This window comes from Triticum dicoccoides, chromosome 4B, assembly GCF_002162155.2.
Source record: "Triticum dicoccoides isolate Atlit2015 ecotype Zavitan chromosome 4B, WEW_v2.0, whole genome shotgun sequence".
Lineage (NCBI taxonomy): Eukaryota > Viridiplantae > Streptophyta > Magnoliopsida > Poales > Poaceae > Triticum > Triticum dicoccoides.
In genome coordinates this window covers 115,806,418-115,827,419 of record NC_041387.1, presented here as the reverse complement: position 1 = coordinate 115,827,419, position 21,002 = coordinate 115,806,418, and the positions used below count along the sequence as shown (strand labels likewise).

The 21,002-nt window shown below is 45.9% G+C and overlaps 3 protein-coding genes across 3 annotated transcripts; 1 reads left to right on the top strand and 2 right to left on the bottom strand.

Annotated features, from left to right (window-relative positions):
• The first annotated feature begins 178 nt into the window (after nt 1-178).
• LOC119295364 (NAD(P)H-quinone oxidoreductase subunit T, chloroplastic-like) lies at nt 179-1,287 on the top strand. Its single transcript, XM_037573774.1, has 2 exons — nt 179-594; nt 684-1,287. Exons 1-2 carry the CDS (start codon nt 194-196, stop codon nt 1,102-1,104), a joined length of 822 nt encoding a protein of 273 aa, XP_037429671.1. The 5' UTR covers nt 179-193; the 3' UTR covers nt 1,105-1,287.
• LOC119295362 (pyruvate kinase 1, cytosolic-like) lies at nt 1,173-13,458 on the bottom strand. Its single transcript, XM_037573772.1, has 16 exons — nt 13,239-13,458; nt 12,702-12,798; nt 12,482-12,579; nt 5,463-5,618; nt 5,097-5,174; nt 4,887-5,018; nt 3,938-4,018; nt 3,542-3,610; nt 3,363-3,452; nt 2,868-3,012; nt 2,705-2,793; nt 2,405-2,500; nt 2,258-2,325; nt 2,065-2,164; nt 1,923-1,979; nt 1,173-1,628 (listed from the first exon to the last, which is right to left on the bottom strand). The coding sequence occupies exons 1-16, from the start codon at nt 13,308-13,310 to the stop codon at nt 1,464-1,466; spliced, it is 1,593 nt and encodes a 530-aa protein (XP_037429669.1). The 5' UTR covers nt 13,311-13,458; the 3' UTR covers nt 1,173-1,463.
• Nucleotides 9,143-12,128, bottom strand: LOC119295363. The gene is made up of 2 exons (XM_037573773.1): nt 9,639-12,128; nt 9,143-9,360 (listed from the first exon to the last, which is right to left on the bottom strand). Exons 1-2 carry the CDS (start codon nt 10,801-10,803, stop codon nt 9,314-9,316), a joined length of 1,212 nt encoding a protein of 403 aa, XP_037429670.1. The 5' UTR covers nt 10,804-12,128; the 3' UTR covers nt 9,143-9,313.
• Nucleotides 13,459-21,002: the final 7,544 nt, after the last annotated feature.

Genomic DNA, 21,002 nt, shown 5'->3' with positions numbered 1-21,002 from the left:
TCCGTACCAAACTGAAACCAATTAACATTTTCACAAGGCCATGATTTATTTCTCTGGTTTCTTCTTCCCTCTGGTTCTCGTTACCGGGGGAAAAAACAGTGTCAACATGTGGCTCAGGACACCCGAAGCCCGTCGTATCTGAACCTTTGCGAATGCGATGTGGTGCCCTCATCCGCTCCCCACCGCAACTTGCATGAACACAACCGCACCTCAGAACTCCTCTGTAACCTCTACCTGTGCTCATTCCTCGGAAGTACTGCACGGCTGCCGCCTCATGGCGGCATCCACAGCGTCGTCTAGCCCCTTGACGGCCTTCCTCCATCGGCACGACGCACGCAGCCGACGCCGCGCAAGGTTCGTCGTCGCGGCGAGCACGGCGGACGCCGAGCCGTCCCCAGAGGCTACAGCGGCGTCGTCCTCGTCAACGGCAGGGCCAGGGAAGAAGAAGACGGTGGACACAAGGATCCACTGGTCTGACCCAGACGAAGGGTGGGTGGGAGGAAAGGCGAACAAGGAAGGCGACGGCCGCAAGGACGAGCCGATGGGGCGACGATTCGCCGACCTCATCAACAACCCGTCCGAGTCACACTACCAGTTGAGCTCGGCCTAACAGAATTCACGCTACGTCCCTTGTCCATCTTGCCTGAAACTGACTACACCAAGATTACTCTGGTACAAACCAGGTTCCTAGGAATATCGCCTGGTGCAGACATAGAGGAGATCAAGGCGGCGTACCGGCGGCTGTCCAAGGAGTACCACCCGGACACGACAAGGCTGCCGCTCAAGTCGGCCTCGGAGAAGTTCATCCGGCTCCGGGAGGTGTACAAGGTGCTGAGCAAGGAGGAGAGCCGCCGCTTCTACGACTGGACGCTGGCGCAGGAGGCCGAGAGCCGCCGGCTGCAGCAGCTCAGGTCACGCCTCGAGGACCCCTACGAGCTCGACCTCCAGAACTACGAGCCCGTGCCCGACACGGTGGATCGCCTTGGCGGGAAGAACATGGAGCTCAGCGACCAGGCCATGACCGCCCTCACGTTCGACATCGGCATCATCATCTTCAGCATCTGCTGCATCATCTACGCCCTCTTCTTCAAGGAGCAATACTGATAGAACAGAAGGATGCTGTATAGTAGTACTGGACTACAGACACGAATGGTACAGTATATGCAAGGTAATAGCAGATAATGTCATATAGCGTATTATGTAACATGAAATACAAGCTAGGAATCACTCATAGGTATTATCTCAACAATCCTATAATTTTGTCCAAAACTTGGATGTTTGAGTGAATGAGCTCTCTTCACTTTATTAGGGCAACAAGTATGTAAATCTAAAATACCAAGGTGCTAAACATGACAACCTTGTCGTGCTATACTACTCTTTTATCTCTGGTCAAAGTGAATGGAGAACAAAAAGAGGAGGCAATCTCAGGCGTATAGTTGAAACTGTTGCCTGAGAAGGGTCATTCATCTTTCAGAATCGTCGCACTCGATGATCTTGACAACAGAGGAATCACCGATCTTTTCAAAAATAATCACCCTGTCGTATGGCTTTATTATGCCTACTGACCGGCCATAGTTCAGTGCAAGTTTTATCCCGTATTCTTCCTTGGTGAGCCCACCAGTTTCAGCCTGTTAGAGATCAAAAATATAAGCTTGGACTTAGAAAGTTAATACTCCCTCCGTTCACTTTTGTAAGTCGTTTTAGACATTTAAGACAGCACCTAAAAAAGTTCAATTTCAGCTGTCTAAAATGACTTACAAAAGTGAACAGAGGGAGTAGCTGTAATAAGAAAGTTCAACGCAACTCTGAGATAGTTGCACCGTAGATCTCCAAACAAAAAGCATCCGCAGCCACCATATATGCTTAACATTGGAAATAACAGAACTTGCTCTGGTATCACCAAGTAAGAAGTGCATACATACCTCGTCAGTACTCCCCATCAAAGGGTAGACACCTCTCACAGAAAAACATTGCCTCGCCTGTAACAGTCAGTAAGTGTAAGTTTACGGATTCCATTAAAGAAAAACACATACAGATAGATAGATAGATACGCCTGTTACTTACCTGTGTCGTGCCATAAGAACGCCACTTCGATGGATCAGAGCCCTCACGCGGGAACACAACTGCTAAAACTGGCATTGGGGCCCTGTATTTAGCAATTAACCTGCAGAAGACGATGCATCAAGTAAAGATGATAGCATATTTGCATGACAGAAACATGTCTAATCAAGTGCTAATCTTGTGTAGTATAGAGCACCTAGCAGCTCTCCCCGAGAAGGTGAACACAACAATTGCAGCAGCTTTTACTTTCATTGCAGAACGAACCTATATGTACACAAAAGATTGCTATTAATGTTCCTATAACAATAGAATATGTCCTGCTTAATGATTTAGAAGTATTTACCGCTGATGATGCCACAGATTCTTCATGGACCATTGGTTCACCTACATGCCTCACTACTTTCTTGAAGTGAAGTGACTGGTTATACACGGTCTCAGCCTAGAAGAATGGTTTATCATTGATCAGCCAGTCAATTTAGATGAGTTTTTAATTATTATTACTCCCTCCGACCCAAAATAATTGACGCAGCTTTAGTATAACTTTAGTACAAAGTTGTACTAAAGTTGCATCAATTAATTAGAGAGTACTTTATTTGAGAAAATATTATTTCACAAGTTATTAATGAATGAGGTAGGAACGTACTTCTGCACATATTCTGCCCACAGTACGCACAGCGTCAACAGGATACTGCCCTCGAAGTGTCTCCGCACCGAGCAAAATGCCATCAGTTCCTGCAATGAGAGCAGTATACGAAATAAGTACCTACAAATATGACTAGTTCTAAGAACAATGCAGGTTTACAGACCATCTAGGACAGCATTTGCAACATCAGTAGCTTCTGCGCGAGTAGGGCGCAGATTGTCAATCATGCTGTCCACAACTCTAGTAATGATCACAGGTTTGCCGGCCATGTTGCATTTATGAATACCAGTCTTTTGGGACATGAACACCTGAAGAGCCAAAACTGTAGGTTATGAAATGAAGCAACAATGAAGGAATCCACTGATGCTAAAGTATCTGCTGCCTAAAACAGCTAGATGAGTTAGTTTTAACTTTAAACTGATAAGAACATAAATGGTAACTCTTGCACCATAAGAACAAAGATATTCTTGTACAGACATTTCTGTACTACTCCCTCCATCCCAAAATGTAATAGCATCATAGTGTAAAAAATGATAACTAGTACTATCATTTCAAGGCAACACACCACCGTGAGTGGAAATGATTAGACACATATCTGATAACACTTAGGGTTTACAAGGTGCAAAAATTGGGTATTTTGAGGAAGACCAAAATTTACCCTCTCTGGTGGGAGGTCAATTCCCAGGTCTCCTCGCGATATGATGATACCATCCGCCTCTTGGAGAATTTCATCAAAATGCTCCAAACCCTAGAAAGAAATAAAATACTGCACGATGAAATTAATCATAATATAAAGTGAAACAAACAGAACAGTATCATCATAAAAACGATAGTTACCTCAGCATTTTCAACCTTCGCATATATCTGTGTGTCTTGAAGATCATGAGATTTTAAAAAGGCTCTAAGCTGCACAAAAAATATATTTGAGGATCAGCAGTGTTCCCCCAGCTAACTAAGCTTCTATTCAATTGACTGGCAATTGATTCATATTTGAAGTCTAAACTGTAGATACATACAAGAGCTCATTCATGAAATCCCATCTACTCAATTGACTGGCAATTTGCATCACTAAGCTTCTAAGAATCTAATTTCTGTTGAGTGCACATAAGAGCATGAAAAGCCTCTAAACAAGGTATTACAGAAACCGTGGAAAGGAAATCAAGAAGCAGGTGTGTAAATAACTATATGTATGATTCAGGTGCAAGAGTGGATGATTCGGAAAAGAAAACTCACCTCCCTGACATCTTCAGAAGAGCGGGTATGGGAAAGCGATATAATATCAACACTGTTTTGCAGCCCCCACGTTGATATGACCTATTGTAGGGGAAAAAAGTGCTTAGGATGACCTGGATGAATTTATAAAACAGCATCGACAAATATGTATTTTACGTGCAAGCAATCTTGAAATAAACTATTCCCTCTATTTTCTTTTACTTGTTTTGGACTTGGACAGAGCCTCCAACAGACTAATAGATACTCCCTCCGTTCACAACTATAAGATGTTTTGGTCTTTTGGACATTTTAATATGGACTAGAAACGGATTGAAATGAGTTAAACAACACACTTAAACATGTCTACATACATCCGATTTAGAACAAAGTTAGAATATTGTATAATAGTGAACAGATCAACAGAGGGAGTACCTTTTAACATTTGTTCAATTTTATCAAAATATGATTAAAAATGATGGCATTGAGTTTCTGTGACGTGTCTAAATATTTGTGTGGACATTGGTTGTCAAAGTTTTAGAGTGCTGATTGCACACATTCAAGGACGGCAAGTAAAAGAGACAAAAGAGGAAGCAAGTTGAACTTCTAAAGAACGTTATTTAACAAATCCTCAACCGCAACTAAAGATCAACAATAGCCAGAAAGAAGCAAGTTGCCATTGTATTTACGATTTTATCCAACATGAGATCGAAACAGATTGTTTGGTTTGTGCATCGTTTTAACTTGTAATGCGTGTCTCGTGAGTGATCTCTTGTCATAGCTTTATACCATTAAATATTGGTAAGAAAAAAACTTTAACAGATAAAAACAAACAAAAAATATGGTTGGGGACCTTATATTACTACAAAAAGTAGCTAGTCAAAATATTTTGTACAGGAAAACATAGCGATAGATTTATGAGAGTGTATATCTGAGTAGTGTTGTACAGAAACTCAGAAGTAGTGCACATTACCTGTTTATCATATTCACTCAAAGTGGGCATACTGATATGTACTTGTGAAACATGCAGAGTGAAAATGGGCCCTGACAGTGTAGCTGTGTTCTTCACGTAACAAATCACTTCTGCACCAGAAGTCTCCGTAACCTGTAGATTATAGTATATAAGGACATGCCAATATTGGGAAATGTCACATATGTGAGGAGAATCTAAGAATTCACGCACTTCAAGCCATAGAGATGTTGTTTCACTTCCTGTGAAAAGATATTGACCAATGAAAAGAGTATCACCCTTCTTCACAACCTGAACTCAAGGAATGAGAACAAAGTCAAATATGCAATATTCCAAATTGTAAATTTCAGAAATAGCAGAAATTTTACAACCAAGTACTTTCACCAGCACAATAGAGAAGTCAAATAGATTTTGTTTGTTGCATAAAATCTATTAATTTTACTTTAATGCCAACATGTAAGTGGTGGTTGCACAGAGCAAAAGGAACCTAGCGACATATAAATGCATAGAGATAAACATAATTCAAATAATGCATTATAATACTTCATATCCTAATTGTTATTTTTATTATTCACTTACTTTTGCAAGATCGCCAAATTTAATTGGTAGGATATCAGCCGAAGGAGCTTTAGAAAGATCTGGTGTTATTGTGACATGATTCCCCCCTATCAACTCGATTGCTCCACCAGTTGAATTGTGAACCTGAATTTCTGGACCCACTGTATCCAGCATTATCTATGAATATTCAGATGAAATTAGATGTTGACACCATATGCCTCTTAGCATCAATCTTAAGAGCATCACCATAGAAGCTTATGAAGACAATGTACAAAGACAAGCCAAAATAAGATACTGAAAAGGTATGAACATAAATGAAATTCTAAATTTTAACTATGACAAAATATCAATCAATGGTAATATGCGAGCAGACGGTTGCTGCCTCAAGTCACAGGTATTGAAGATACATTTAAAGTTAACTCAAGGAATATATTTGACCAATGAGGAAATACCGAAATATAAAGGCATCTCCAAATACCGTACATATCTGAATGCATATATTTAACAGTATATATCTCAAGGTGGAAAAGCTAGCTAGGTTTAGCATTTCCCCAATAAACCATTTTTCGTAAGTGAAGGCTTTTCATATAACAAAGCAAATATGCACACGGAACTGAAATGTGGAACTTGGGAAGATGCAGATTTAGAATATGGTCCATATGTTAGAAAAAAGGTCTGCAAAGTTTACATATGCAGCATCATGAAATAACTAAGCATGGAAAATTAAAGTACAGACTGGAGGATAAAAGTTACCACACAAACCAACATAATGATTGTTAGGAATATGCAACTTGTATTCCCATGAGGCCATAGGCCGATATATATATACATGTACAGGTGTGGAACATATGCAGGAAACCCCTCATACAACGAGATAAATAGGGGTACATGACTTATATTATAACTCTAACACCCCCCCTCAAACTCATGGTGGATGAACAACACTGAGTTTGGAGAGATAAAAGCCATGTTGTGCTCTAGTCTGAGCCTTTGTCAGGAAATCCGCCAACTGTAACTCGGAAGGCACATACTGAAGAGCAATAACCTCATCCTGCACAGCAGCGCGCACATAGAAAGCATCAACACCAATATGCTTGGTGAGCTCATGCTTCACAGGATCGCGTGCAATGCTGATAGCACCTGTACTGTCAGATAGAAGCAGAGTCGGTGTAGTGACAGAAACACCAAAATCCTGAAGTAACCACCGTAACCAAGTCACCTCTGCCGTCAAAAGAGCCATTGCTCGCAACTCAGCCTCGGCACTCGAACGGGAAACTGCAAGCTGTTTCTTCGTCTTCCAGGCAATGAGAGAACCACCAAGAAAAACACAGTAAGCAGAAAGTGAACGGCGATCGGAAGGATCACTAGCCCACGTAGCATCCGAATAGGCCTGGAGCTGTAAAGAACTGGAGCGAGGAAAGAATAGACGGTGAGAGATCGTGCCTCGAAGATATCGAAGAACACGAAGGAGATGACTATAGTGAACCGAGGTGGGGGCAGAGACAAGCTGACTCAGAATATGAACCGGATAAGAGATGTCCGGACGAGTGACAGCTAGATAGACAAGACTGCCAACAAGATGACGATAACGCGTCGGATCAGGGAGAGGATCACCATCAGTAACACGGAGGTGAACATTGAGCTCCATAGGAGTCTCAACAACGCGCTCGTCAGTAAGAGCAGCACGAGCAAGAAGATCCTGGATATACTTTTCCTGGGATATAAAAAAGCCATCAGAGGTAGAAGAGACTTCAATCCCAAGAAAGTAGCGAAGAGGTCCAAGATCAGACATAAGAAACTGCTCACTAAGACGGGCCTTTACAAAGGCAATATACTCGGGATCATCCCCCGTGATGATCATGTCATCAACATAAAGAAGAAGAAGAGTCTGACCACGAGGAGAAAGGTGAATAAACAATGCGGGATCATGAGCACTTGCTAAAAAACCAGCAACAGTGATCACAGAGGCAAAGCGCTCAAACCAGGCGCGGGGGGCTTGCTTAAGGCCATAGAGAGAGCGACGAAGACGACATACCATGCCATCAGGAACAGAATACCCAGGTGGTGGCTGCATGTACACCTCCTCACGCAGCTCACCATTAAGAAAGGCATTCTTAACATCAAGCTGAGATATAGACCAGTGGCGTGCAGAGGCAACGGCAAGAAGGGTACGAACAGTGGTCATATGAGCCACAGGAGCAAAAGTCTCGTCATAATCACGACCATGCTCCTGCTGAAAACCACGAGCCACAAGACGAGCTTTGTGACGCTCAAGAGAACCATCGGAGCGAGTCTTAACCTTGTAGACCCACTTACAAGTGATCGGACGGACTCCGGGAGGAAGAGAAACAAGATCCCAAGTACCAGTGCGTTCAAGAGCAGCAATCTCCTCTGCCATCGCAAACTGCCATTCAGGATGAACAACAGCCTGACGTTAAGAAGTCGGCTCAAGAACAGCAGCACCAGCAGTGGGAAATCCAAAGCGATCAACAGGCGGACGAGGACGAGAACGCAAACCATAAGTAGGCTGAGAGAAAGATGACGACCCATCCACAGAGGCATCAACTGGTCATGGACGACGAGTGTAATGTTGAGGAAGAGATGGAATAATAGAAGGAGGAATCGGCAAGGTAGAATCAGGGGGTGACGACGAAGAAGTCACCGGAGATGAAGGTGTAGAATCCGGTGACAAACTGGGAGAGGAAGTCACCGGAGATGAAGGTGGAGAACCCGGTGACAAGCTAGACGAGGAGACCGGGGAGGAAGGTGACTGCAAGTCAACGAGATGTGGAGAAGGAGAGGAAGTGGAACGGAGAGGTACAGTGTCGGCGAGGGTGATAGGTGAGTCAGGAAAAGTGAGGAAAGAGATATCCTGCACTGAAAAAGTCGAGGAAGATGGGCGTGGGTAGAAAGGACGAGACTCTTCAAAAGTCACATCTCGAGAGATACGCATCCGACGACCAATAGGATCCCAACAACGATAGCCCTTATGCTCATCACTGTAGCCTAAGAAAACGCACTCAACAGACTGAGCAGTCAGTTTGGTGCGTTCGCGAGGGGCAAGAAGAACATAGCAAACACAACCAAACAAGCGAAGCATCGAATAATCGGGAGAACGATCAAAAAGTCGCTCGAAAGGAACACCACCCTGTAGAGCAGCGGAAGGCTGTATATTGATAAGATAGGTGGATGTGGAGACGGCCTCAGCCCAAAAATGAGGCGGGAGAGAGGCAGCAATCATCAATGCACGAGCCGTCTCAAGAAGATGTCGATGCTTTCGCTCAGCCACACCATTCTGAGCATGAGCACCAGGACAAGAGAATTGAGAGAGAGTCCCGTGCTCAGCAAGAACACCACGCAACATCTTAGAGATATACTCGCCAGCGGAGTCAGCACGAAAAACACGAATGGGTGAAGAGAACTGAGTATGAACCATGGTAGCAAAACGCTTATAAATAGACAACACCTCAGAACGAGAAGTCATGAAATAAAGCCATGTGTAACGAGAGAAATCATCTATGAAAATAATATAGTATTTATGACCACCTTTCGAAGCGAAAGGGACCGGACCCCATACATCAGAATGGACTAAATCGAAAGGACGCTTAGACACGGACTCACTATGTGAATATGGTAACTGAATCTGCTTACCAAGACGACAACCCTGACACTCTAAAGAGACATCTCCTGAGACAGACCCCAGAAGGCCTCGACGAACTAAAGAAGACAACCGAGAACCACACAGATGACCAAGTCGATGATGCCACTGCTGGAAGGAACCAGTGACAGAGGCAACAGAAGCGGAAGAACTGGCGATGGTGGTAGCAGCAGAAGGAACATGAAGCCAGTCCAACTCCCAAAGACCCTGAGAATCACGGCGGCGAGGGCCAGCCCCAACCAGAGTGTGCGTGTGACGGTCCTGGACAGAACAAGAGTCAACGTCAAGGATGACATGACAACCAGAATCCGTAAGTTGACCAGCAGAAAACAAATTCATGGTAAGTCGAGGAACATGAGCAACATCAGGAACAGAATAAGAAGGAGTAGTAAGATTGCCTCTACTAGCAACAGAAAGTGGAGTACCATCAGCAGTGAAGACATGAATAGGAGAATCCAGTGATCGAAGAGAGGACAAAGTGGAGGAATGAGAAGACATATGAAAAGAAGCTCCAGAGTCCAGAACCCATGGGGATGTACCTGACTGTGTAGAGGGTGATTGCTCAGTGCGGGAAGCATCAGTCACAGAACCGGCAGTACCCGTCGAGGAAGAACCTGAAGCCGCGAGCAGACGCTTAAGTCTCAGAATATCCTGCTTAGTCAAAGCAATGGGTGAAGCTGTCGAGGTAGACGACGAAGTCCCTGAAGATGATGATCGAGCCTTGCGCAGGTGTTTCTTCTTCGTGTAGCACTGAGACTCAAGATGACCATCATTGTTGCAATAGGCGCAGTGTGGACGGGGGCGACCGGAGCCTCCAGAAGGAGTGGGCAAGAGCGGCGGAGCACTCGAGCGAGAAGTGGTCGATGGAGCAGGTGGCGGAGGAGCACGAGTAGCAAGCACAGAGGGAACCTCCAGCAAACCAGCACCACGTAAGCGAGTCTCCTCTGCACGAATCTCAGAAAGCGCCTCCATGAGAGAAATACGGCCACGAGCAAACAACTGAGCACGCCGGGGCTCAAACTCCTTACGAAGCCGAGACAAGAACTCATAGACGCGATGAAACTCCAAATTGGCCTGGACAGCCTGGCAACAGGGGCAGGTACGACACCCAGCACTACGGAGAGAATCAAGCTGACGCCAGATAGCAGAACTCTGTGCATAGAAGTCATCAACAGTAGAGTCACCCTGCTGAAGAGCATGCTCCTGGCGGATCACAAAGAGGTATAAGGCATCACCAGAGGGCTGATAGCGCTCACGAAGACGGGTCCACATCTCAAAGACAGTAGAAAGACCCAGAAATTCAGAAGCAAACTGAGGCAGAACACTAGCAGTGAGAACAGCTGCAGCACGAGCATCATCATCAAGCCACTGGGTGTAAGCAGACAGAGCACCATGATACAACTGAAGAGCCTCCTCATAAGCCAAAACCCTCTCATCATAAGCACGATCAGCAACCTCATCAGCAACCCTAGCCGCATCCTTGGCAGCCTGATTAGCATCCGTAGGAAGAACCGATGGAGTTGGCGGGGTAGGGGCCACCGGAGGAACTGGACGTGGCGGACAACAAACCTCGCCAGAAAGAACACCCCAAAGACGGATGCCACGCATGTGAATGCGCATGAAGCCAGTGAACTCGGTGTAGTTAGTACCATCAAAGATCACCGGACAGCGAGGAACAGCAACATAACCCGATGCAGCAGACATTTTTTTTTAGATCCGACAAGAACGACCGGATCGGAATCAGGCGCTGCTACGGGAGCAGCGAAAGCCGGCGGGAGAGGAGATCAAGGGCGCCTGCAGGACGAGCCCCCTGGGCCGATCTGACGCCCTGGGCGCCTGCGGGAAGGGCGGCTGGGTGGCGCCCGAGCGGGACAGGCCAGCAGCCGAGCTCCCTGAGCGCCGGCTGGACGGGAGCGGGACGGGCGGCTGGGTAGGAGATCGGGGGCTCCTGAGCGCCGGCTGGACGGGAGCGGGACGGGCCGGCAGCCGAGCGGCTGGAAGACGCCCGATCGGGACGGGGCCGGCAGCAGAAGCCCTGCTAGCGGCTGGCTGAAGAGGAGATCGGGGGCTCCTGCGGACGAGCCCCCTGCCTCGATCGAGAGACGAAGAGGAGATCGAGCGGATTGCTTCGATCGAACAGACGGATCAAAAGCACGAGTTGCAGCGTGCAAAAAAATTGACCTAGCTCTAATACCATGTTAGGAATATGCAACTTGTATTCCCATGAGGCCATAGGCCGATATATATATACATGTACAAGTGTGGAACATATGCAGGAAACCCCTCATACAACGAGATAAATATAAAGGGGTACATGACTTATATTATAACTCTAACAATGATGAGGTGACCGCACGTACCAATAGAAAACGTGATGTGCATGTAGAAAAAATTAACATATGCGCACATGCCCATTACTAAAACATTCCCCAAATGTTCAATGCTTACTGCTAAAAACATAATTGAAACAAATAAAAACACATTCATGAGCCGCACTGTCTCTTATTAGGAAAACATTGTTGCAGACCCAGCGCCAACCAGGGTGATGGTCTGATGGAAGAGCAACTGGTCATAAAACAATGTTATGAAATCTGGATGCAGTAGCCTTCGTCAACGACACCGTTTTAAAGCGGTGCGTTGTTACTATCATCAGAAACACTATTGTGGCATAAGTGAATCAAAACAAACAAACCATAATAAGTCCTACAAAATCAATAAAAGTGTGAAGCATGACTCATACATAGGGTATTCACTAGGTAACTGGTACTCGACTGGCCCATCACCTTATAGCGATTATAAAGAACTCGACCTTGTAACCGGCTTTTCATTTTAAACTCTGGACTTGTATGTTTACAATGATATTGCATCAAAATAAATATGTAACCCATATTGTCAAAACTATATCACTGGCTACTGCTCAGACTTCGTGAGCACGACCGGTAAGTGACGTGAATAATCAACAAGATTCAGACTACAGATCTGCAGATCCAAATTCAATCCATGAACCACCGAATCTGCACCCCCCCCCCCCTGTGTGCACAGCACTGCTGCACTGCCTATTTCTCCCTTGTGTGCACTAACAAATTTTATCACCCTAACGCACGTAGTAAACCTGTGAGCGTACCATGTATGAGTATAATGCTATGGTATAGGACCTAGTATACCTATTTTAGAATACTTGCTCAGTTGCTCTACTATCATACAGTAACGCAGGTGATCAACTGATCACAAAGGATACTTTATTTTCTTTTTTTCCTTTATGAGGAAGCAAATAACTGAAGGTTGCGACAATTTTTATTTCCCAGTTCTCAATCTCCAAGAATAACTTGCGCATCAAAAGATACATATCAACATTTACAGATAATTCATTAAATCAACTTACAGGACATAACTTCTTCACATTCTGTGCCGCTTTCCTCAGATTGTCGAGGGTCTCCTGATGATAAGTAGCATCCTTCCAGGAGAAATCAAACCGCGCAACTGCAAAAATGAAAACATACACAGATCATTATGATAATTATTATCATCGTAACAAAAGCAGAAAAATCATGACTATCCCATTGCACTAAATCCAGCTGTTTAAAAGGAAACGGTCATTAAACCTGACATCCCAGCAGTGAGACATTCTTCAATCACTTCGACTGAGTGCGAGTTGGGCCCAAGCGTCCCAACAATCTTAGTGAGGGATGGGAAAACTTTCTGCAAAAGAACACAGGCAATGTATAAGGGTCGCAATCCAGCATCCTGAAAATGAAACCAAAACTGTCTCCATTTCGTTGCCTCACACTTGCCAATAAGAGGATTCGATTTGCAATTAGAACGTCAGACGGCTTTCACAAAATCATGACAGCACATTTTGGTCGCACGCAACAGTAAAAAAAAAATCCCCAATCCCGCAGGATCGCTCCCGTTGGAGACACGGGTCATTTACATTCTGACGAAACGGATCACCGGTATTTCCACCACGCCCGTTCGCCCCGGCCTCTCTGCACACCAAATCGGATCGAGACAACCAAACATACATCGTGAACCACATCGAGAGGAAGAAGCCCGAATCCACCCACAAGCACCACGGATACGCAGAGTTCGAGATCGGTAGAGAGAGGAGGGGAGAAATGGTGGAGGGGAGAGGCGCTTACGGGCTTGGCGGGGGCGAGGACGGAGGCGAGGCGGACGGGCTCCTCGAGGAGCATGTGGTTGCCGCCCTGCATCTCCTCCGGGGGCGGAAGGTCGCGGTAGGATTCGGGAGGGATCTGCCTAGGGTTTTGCCTCCCTCGGATGTGACGCGATGCGATCGAGTCTAGCTCCGAGCGGGCAAAGCGAGAGGAAGACGAGGCGGGGCCGCGAGGGCGTGGGGAGAAAGAAAGGAAAAAAGAACAGCAGACGTGGCATTTCGATCTCGTTTTTTGTTTAATAAAACAACTCTTGACGGTTTGAAGCGACAAAATGTGGCGTTGATGACAAGGGTGGGCCCTCGCGGAAGGGCCTTACCGTGCCGAGACCGGGCTGGTCATGCCCACTGTGTGGCGTGTGATTTGTCTTTAGGGAAAATAGAGAGTTTTATTCCACTAGTAAGCTTGCACGTCAAAAAAAAAATTAACATAATACAGACGCAAGCGCTCATATACACGCTCATACACTCATTCCTATAAATGCACACACGCACATGTTATCCTGGGCATATCATTTTAAAGTTTACGAAGTCACTATGGGCACCTCGTCGTCGACGCCAAATTTTGATCATATAAAAATGACATTGGCATAAAATAATGAGAGACTTTTTTTAGTCCTAGAACTAAATGAGAAGTGCAGATTTCGCCCCTTAACTTAAAATCAGGACAACTTGCAACTTGAATGTTTCAAACCAAAGAAGTTTCATCCCTCATACTCAGCTAAAGCGGGATCCATGGCTCAGGTTCGGCTTCTCTGCAGTACTACTATTAATGTATGTGTACTGTAGCAGGCCAATCTGCCATCCATTTTAATCCGACCGTTCTCGGTTGCGAGACCGGCATCGTCCTCACGTCGTCCTCTTCCCTGTGTTTGTCAAGCTCAAGCTCGCCCCCTCGCCTTGTCGTCCCTGGCGAGCCCGACTTGATGCTCATGTATCAGCTCCCGCACCACGTCCTCAACCCGCTCATCTTCGTCTATTTGGATGACACGTCGACAACCTCATGCAAGAGCTCGAGCGCGCCCAGAGCCTCGCCATCATCAAGCCGCCCCGCTTGCACTTCTTTCTCTTTGTCTTCATGCATTGAGGTGTGTACTCTCCGTTGTTGTCGGCGACGCCTTCTACCCGTGTAACGACCCGAACCTGATAAGATTCGATGTCTCTGTGCTCACAGTGCTAGTCCCTGGATCAACTCGCTAGCACACACAGTACATATGAATATCAAATAACAAGTGCATCATTTAACATAACGTATGATCCAGAAGTTATAAAGTATTACAAACTGAATAGCACATGGCTAACTTATTCAATAATAACAGCGAAAAGGTAGCATAATCAACGACGAGTCCATCAATGCCCACTGGAGAACATGTTGAGTGAAGACTCGCGACCCTACTGTATCTCACTGATCATCTGAAAATCCTGCAACATGATAAGTTGCAGCCACAAAGGGTCAATACATTGAATGTATTGGCAAATCACACAATACGATATAGCAAACCTACATCCACAAAGCAATGTATGATAAACAAAACACACTAGTTTGGAGAAGAATATCTTCACCTACCTCCACTACCTGAACTCACAACCGTCTCTAATTTACTCGCCCAAGATAACCCAAAGATTCTAAATAAACATGACAAGAACTTCAGAAGTATGTCTCAAGTGCGCTCTGTCAGTGGCGCATTCTCTAGGAACAATAGAGCGCTCTGCCAAGGACGCATTCACCTGATTTAAGTTCCGAAAACTAAACCTCGCCTCAAGTGCGCTCTGTCAATGGCGCATTCTCTAGGGACAATAGAGCGCTCTGCCAGTGACGCATTCACCTGGTTAATAATCCCGAGCCTACGGCTATAAACACTCACCACTTTCATGGATCACTCGACATATGCCCATGTCTATCATAGCAAGTTGATCACACTAGAATATGACAACACAGAACAAACAGATCAAACCAAGCACATGTCATAGCATAAAAATCACACATGCATAGCAGAATATAGGATGAGCAAAATCAATAGTGCAAACTTGCCTTGAACGGTGCTGAAGTACTCTAACAATTAATTCCGATCCGCTTCACACTCCGGACAATCTATACGATTAACGGAGGTAACGATAAATAAACTATGCTCACATAACACTAAAATAAAGTAAACAACAACGAATTCAAATAAAGACTTAAATAACAGAACATATTAGTAGGCATATATTATCTACATGCTAGTAGGATCACAATGCAAAAAGAATCAACTAATTTGGATCAACGGTTTGAAAGATATGGCCTCCGGAAGTTTGAATTCAAATTTAAACAAATTCAAATTTGAACTGTTCAAAAATGTGAAACTTTGGTTCTACAATATTCTCCTGGTCACTACGAGTACACAGGAAAAAGAATAAATGAATTTGGAGTTACGGATCTCAAGATATACCTAAATGAACATATGATATGGAATCTGTCAAAAGAATATTGTGTCAAAAATAGATCTCTTCGAAGAACTGCTGCGGCTGTGGATGTGCCACGTGGCGCATTACTATTGCCGGTGATGTGTTCGCTGTGGAGGTTAAACGATGGACGGCCGCAACTTAACAGATAACGGTTCGGAAATATAAAAAAAACACAGATGATCTAATCCCGGCCGTTTAAAGAAGATCGGACGGCAGGGAGACGTGCTCACCTGAGAACAGAGCTGTGCGTCGTCGGAGTTGGAGAAGGACGGCGCCGGCGGCTCGGTGGTGATACGGGCGACGGCTACAGAGGGCCTCCGGCTACGCAGATATGACCTACGAGTGGAGAGAGCGACGGAGATGAAGTGGTTGACCTCCCACAGAATTGGAGCTTCCTCCGGTGGCGACAGTGACCGGCTGGAGCGGTGACGGCGGTGTTCGTCGGGGCGGAGGTCGAAGCACTCGGGTGGGTGCTTCCCTGCGAGAAATAATAGGTGAGGGAGAGAGAAGAGACCAAGGCGGAATTAACAGGGGCAAGAGGAGGTGCTGGGAACCTTGTGCGTCGACGGAAACAACCGGCGAGATGCTCCTGCAGCGGCGAACTCCGGCAAGATCGGATCCGGGCGAAACGGGCACGGGAATCCAAGTTTTTGCCAAAAATCGGTCGAGGAGGGATTTATGAACTTATATAGGGCGTCAACTCGCGCGTGGAGTCCAGGGATCAATCGAGTCGATCGATTCGACTTGGTCTGATTCGGTCACAGTGTTCGTCATGAACACGGTCGTTGGAAGAGATGACAAGCGGGACCCAAAGTCAGCGGTACAGATAAAAAAAAACAAATAGGAAAGGCTGCGGGTGGGCTGCGGCTGTGCGGGGAAATGGGCCGGCCTGCCGACGCTGTGTTGCTGCTGCTCTAGCGCACTGGGCGACAAACAGGAGTTGGGCTGCTGCTGGCCCAGATGAACAGTATTATCTGCGAAGATATACTGTACAGGAAAAGATATCGTGGCTAAAACAAAATACATATAGATTCCTAAAATCACCATAACACACAGTAAAATGTTAATACTAATATCAAATACTGTGAACATTTTTAAAACACATATGCACCTTTGAAAAATTATATTTTATGCAATGCAAGCACATAAAGAGCATTATAACAACTCTAAAATAACTTTGAGCTTCAACAATGCCAAACTAATTTATGCAAACTCCAGAATATACTCTTAGTATTTCCATAAATAATTAATAGGCGAGAAGTCATATTATCTCCACTCCAAATATTTTTGCCTTGAGTTGGAAAACACTTTGAATAAACAATAATAATAATAATTCAAATATGCATAGAAATCATGATGACAAAGAATGATCCTATTAACATTCCAAATCTGAAAATTTGGGATGTTACAACCCGGTGGTTCATCGACCACCTCAACTGCACCTACCCGGTTCAATGGAGTGCAACCGATCTGAGGTCTCATCCATCGTCTCTAAGGTCATGGACTACCTCTTCGGCTTCGACACAAACTCCGATGAGCCCAGCCCAGGTGCGGTTGCGTAGACCAAGTCCGACACGGAGATGGCGCAGGATTACAACGACGATGATGCGTTGGCTCCCGTGCTGGGCGCCCATGTTCCCTCATATGTTGCAAATGGCGCCCCATGACCGGCCCCGCCACCACCGCACATGGCGTAGCCGGTGTACTACATGCACGTGTGCCCAGTCCACTACCTCGATGCGGTTGGGCATGGTCGTGGCCGTATTCCTCGTCGAGTTCCCCGGGAGGAGCCTCTAGCTTGTCATTTGTTGTTGGGCTTGTGGAGCTCGTTGTCGCCCTTCTGCTCGTGGAGCTCGTCGTCATATTGTTGCTCGCGGATAGTGGGGGACCAGTCCGTGGACACGGATGCGTGAGGTTGACATTCAACTATAGTCGCATACATCCGGCCTTCCGGATTTTTCCCCAAGTCCGCACAATCAAGTAGCCGCATGCACATGGCACAGAAGTTCAAATAGCCGCATGCAACACTACTTCAAATTTAAAAAAATTCAAATATTTTCATCCCAACATTGTTGTCCCCTTTCACCGTCCACTGATGCTCAATTAGATCTTTCTTGAGCTGCTCCTGAGTTGGTCGATGCCAAATTTTTTGATGTATTTGAATGAACTCCTCAAATGTGATCGTATTGTAGTCCGAAAGTTGGATAAGATCACCCATGTTCTCAAATTCCAGAGCCGCGACATCATCGTCACCCTCAGCCTCGACGATCATGTTGTGCATGATCACACAATATGTCATCACCTCCCACAAGGTCTCCATATCCAATCGTTCTGCAGGTCCACGAACAACTGCAAAACTGGCTTGAAGAACTCCGAATGCCCTCTCGACATCCTTTCTAGCTACTTCTTGTCTTCGGGAAAAGTGGGCATTTTTTTTGGCCAACTGGGTTTGAGATGGCGCTGACAAAGGTAGCCCATGAAGGATAGATACCGTCGACCAGATAGTAGCCCATATTGTACTCATGTCCATTGACAGTATAGTGGCAATGAGGAGCTTTTCCTTCAGCCAGCCTCGCAAACAACGGCAATCGTTGCAGCACGTTGATGTCATTGTGAGACCCGAGCATGCCAAAAAAAACGTGCCAAATCCAAAGATCTTGTGATGAGATTGCTTCAAGAATGATGGTGGGTTTCTTAACATGACCTTGATATTGCCCTTGTAAAGCCTTCGGGCAATTCTTCCATTTTCCAATGCATGCATTGAAGAGATCCAAGCAAACCTGGCCACCCTCTCGCTTCTGAGATAGTCAGGAGCCTCTCGGTGTCTGTCGCAGTTGGTTCTCTCAGGTAACGAGGTCCGAACACCTCGACCACAACAGTTGCAAAACTTACCATGGCATCTTCGCATGTGCTTTCGGACATCGGTAGGTACTCGTCCCACGAATCAGCGGTCATGCCATATGCAAGCATCCAGAGTGCGACCGTGCACTTCTGGTAACCAGAAAAACTAATCGTTCCCACGTCATCCTTCTTTAGGATGAAGTGGTCATCGTAGGACCAGACGCCATGGTACAAACGATCTAAGATAGTTTTGCGCATCTGAAAACATTGGCAAAAATGGTTAGCAAATAGTGCATCGGAGGCAAAGTAGTCGGCCATCATTGTCAAATGCCCGCGCGCCCTGTTGCGGTTGAGCACTCGATGACCCTTGATCGAGCCCTTAAAATTGAGAACATACTCCTCTGCATGCTCCGCGTCTTCAAGGACCGCCTGCATCATCGCCATCTCATCGGAATACTCCTCTTCCGACGAGCCGTCGGAGGAGTCAACATACTGCCCGTGTATGTACTCCAAATTAGAACCCATTGCTACAAACAACAAGGGACAACTATTTTCAGTTCCGCTGATTCATCGAACAGTTTCGGGCATGGTAGAGGATGGTACCTGGCGGGACGGTCAGAGGACAGGGGGTTGAATGAATACGGGGGAGAAACGGTGGGGAGCCCTGCTGGATCGTCAGAGGTGACAGAGACGTAGATTTCCGGCAGGGGTGTGGCGTGGTGGCCGGGGTGGTGCAGAGGCGGCGACGACAGGAGAGAAAGAAGGAAGGAGAGAAAATAGGGAGTATGGAGTCGTGGGGTTCGGGAAGGGTTTTGGGTGGGCCTAGGGTGTCGGATTCGTACGTTTCGCGTGTCTGGACTCCCGCAAATCCCCCAGTTTTGTCTCCATTTTGCGGGAGAAATCGTGTTCAGACCGCCCCCGCGGACCAATACAAGTCGACGTTGGTTGGCTTCTGTGGTCCGGGCGGTTGCGGGATGTTTATGGGTCCGCCTTGAAGATGCCCTAACCTCGCTATGCAACTTGGCGACATATGGCCTCTATTAACAAACTGGGATATTGAAACAATACACCATGGTGTTTTATGAAAAATGCAACAATCTTTCAACAATATTTTAAGAAAGATGTTGCAATTATAGATAAAACATACGGAATCAGATTTACAGGCTGAAGCGACAAGATTTGGTTACAAACAGGAAAGGTGAGGCTGTAGTTAAAATCAAGGACGCGTCTATTTGCTTTATAGCGCTCCCGAGCAAACACCCATTTTAGAGAAGTTATTAATTGTCTTTCTCCCAGGTTGACAAAAATAAAGCACGACACGCGCTTCGAAACTAGACTCCTATGAGTATGTTTTGATGAACATTCGTGGCCAACTTTGATGTCATAAGAACCAACTTTAGTGATATAAGATGCAACTTCATTGCTACACAATGCAAAAAAGACCCGTATGGGGACTAGAGTTGCTAAGGCATTTAATATATTTAGCACCTTATCTAAACACCTTTGCATTGGAGGAGGTATGAAAGTTGTGCATCGAGTGCTAGGCAGCTGACCAGAGCAACGGCCGAGATGTTTATGCATCACGTGTTATGCATCCACCCGAGATGCTACATTTACAATATGTTTGGTTCGGGGGAATTAAAGATGGGGAATGGGGAATTAGAGATGGGGAATGGGAGTTGAGGGCTACATTTACAACATGTTTGGTTCGGGGGAATTAGAGATGGGGAATGGGAGTTGAGGGGTAAGAAGATTAAAAGTCCACTGTTTGATTAGAAGGAATGAGAATTTAAGTGGGAAGGGGACTAGGAGTTGACGAAGCCAATTTTCATTGATTTCTTCCCAGGGGTACCCTGTTAATTTGTGAGCAGAGTTTTATCCCACGTCAATTTTCATCATATGCCAAACAAGGAAATGTAAGTAAAAATCTACTTTTCATGCCTAATCCCTTTATAAACATTCTTGTGCAAACTCCTATTCCCCTGCTTGACTGTTTACCAAACAGGTTGTTATGGGTAGGTTTTTATGGACGTTAGGTACATCTATCTACTACCACTATAAAAGAAAGAGAGAGACAGATCCAAATAATTTTAACCGTTCATCTGTAATATCTGATGGCTAATAATCTTTCCGTGTTTAACACAACAAGCCACGCATTAAGCCAATTCATCGATCCCTAATCTGCCCCGTCGTTTAGGGAAAAAAACGGTGCCCGCGCACGACCTCTCCCCTCCTCCACGCACGTCTCTCGCCCCCTCCTCCTCCCGCGCCGTTCGCCGCCCCGCCGTTAGCCGCAGGAGCCGCCTCCCGCAGCCGCCGATGCCGTAACCTCCCTTGCCTCTTCTCGGCCTCGCCCCTGTGCCTCCCAACCGCCAAGCCGCCGCCGTCTCATCTTCTCGCTGCATGGTCGGCCGACGCGGCGAGGCGCGCGGAAGCGAGCTCTTCG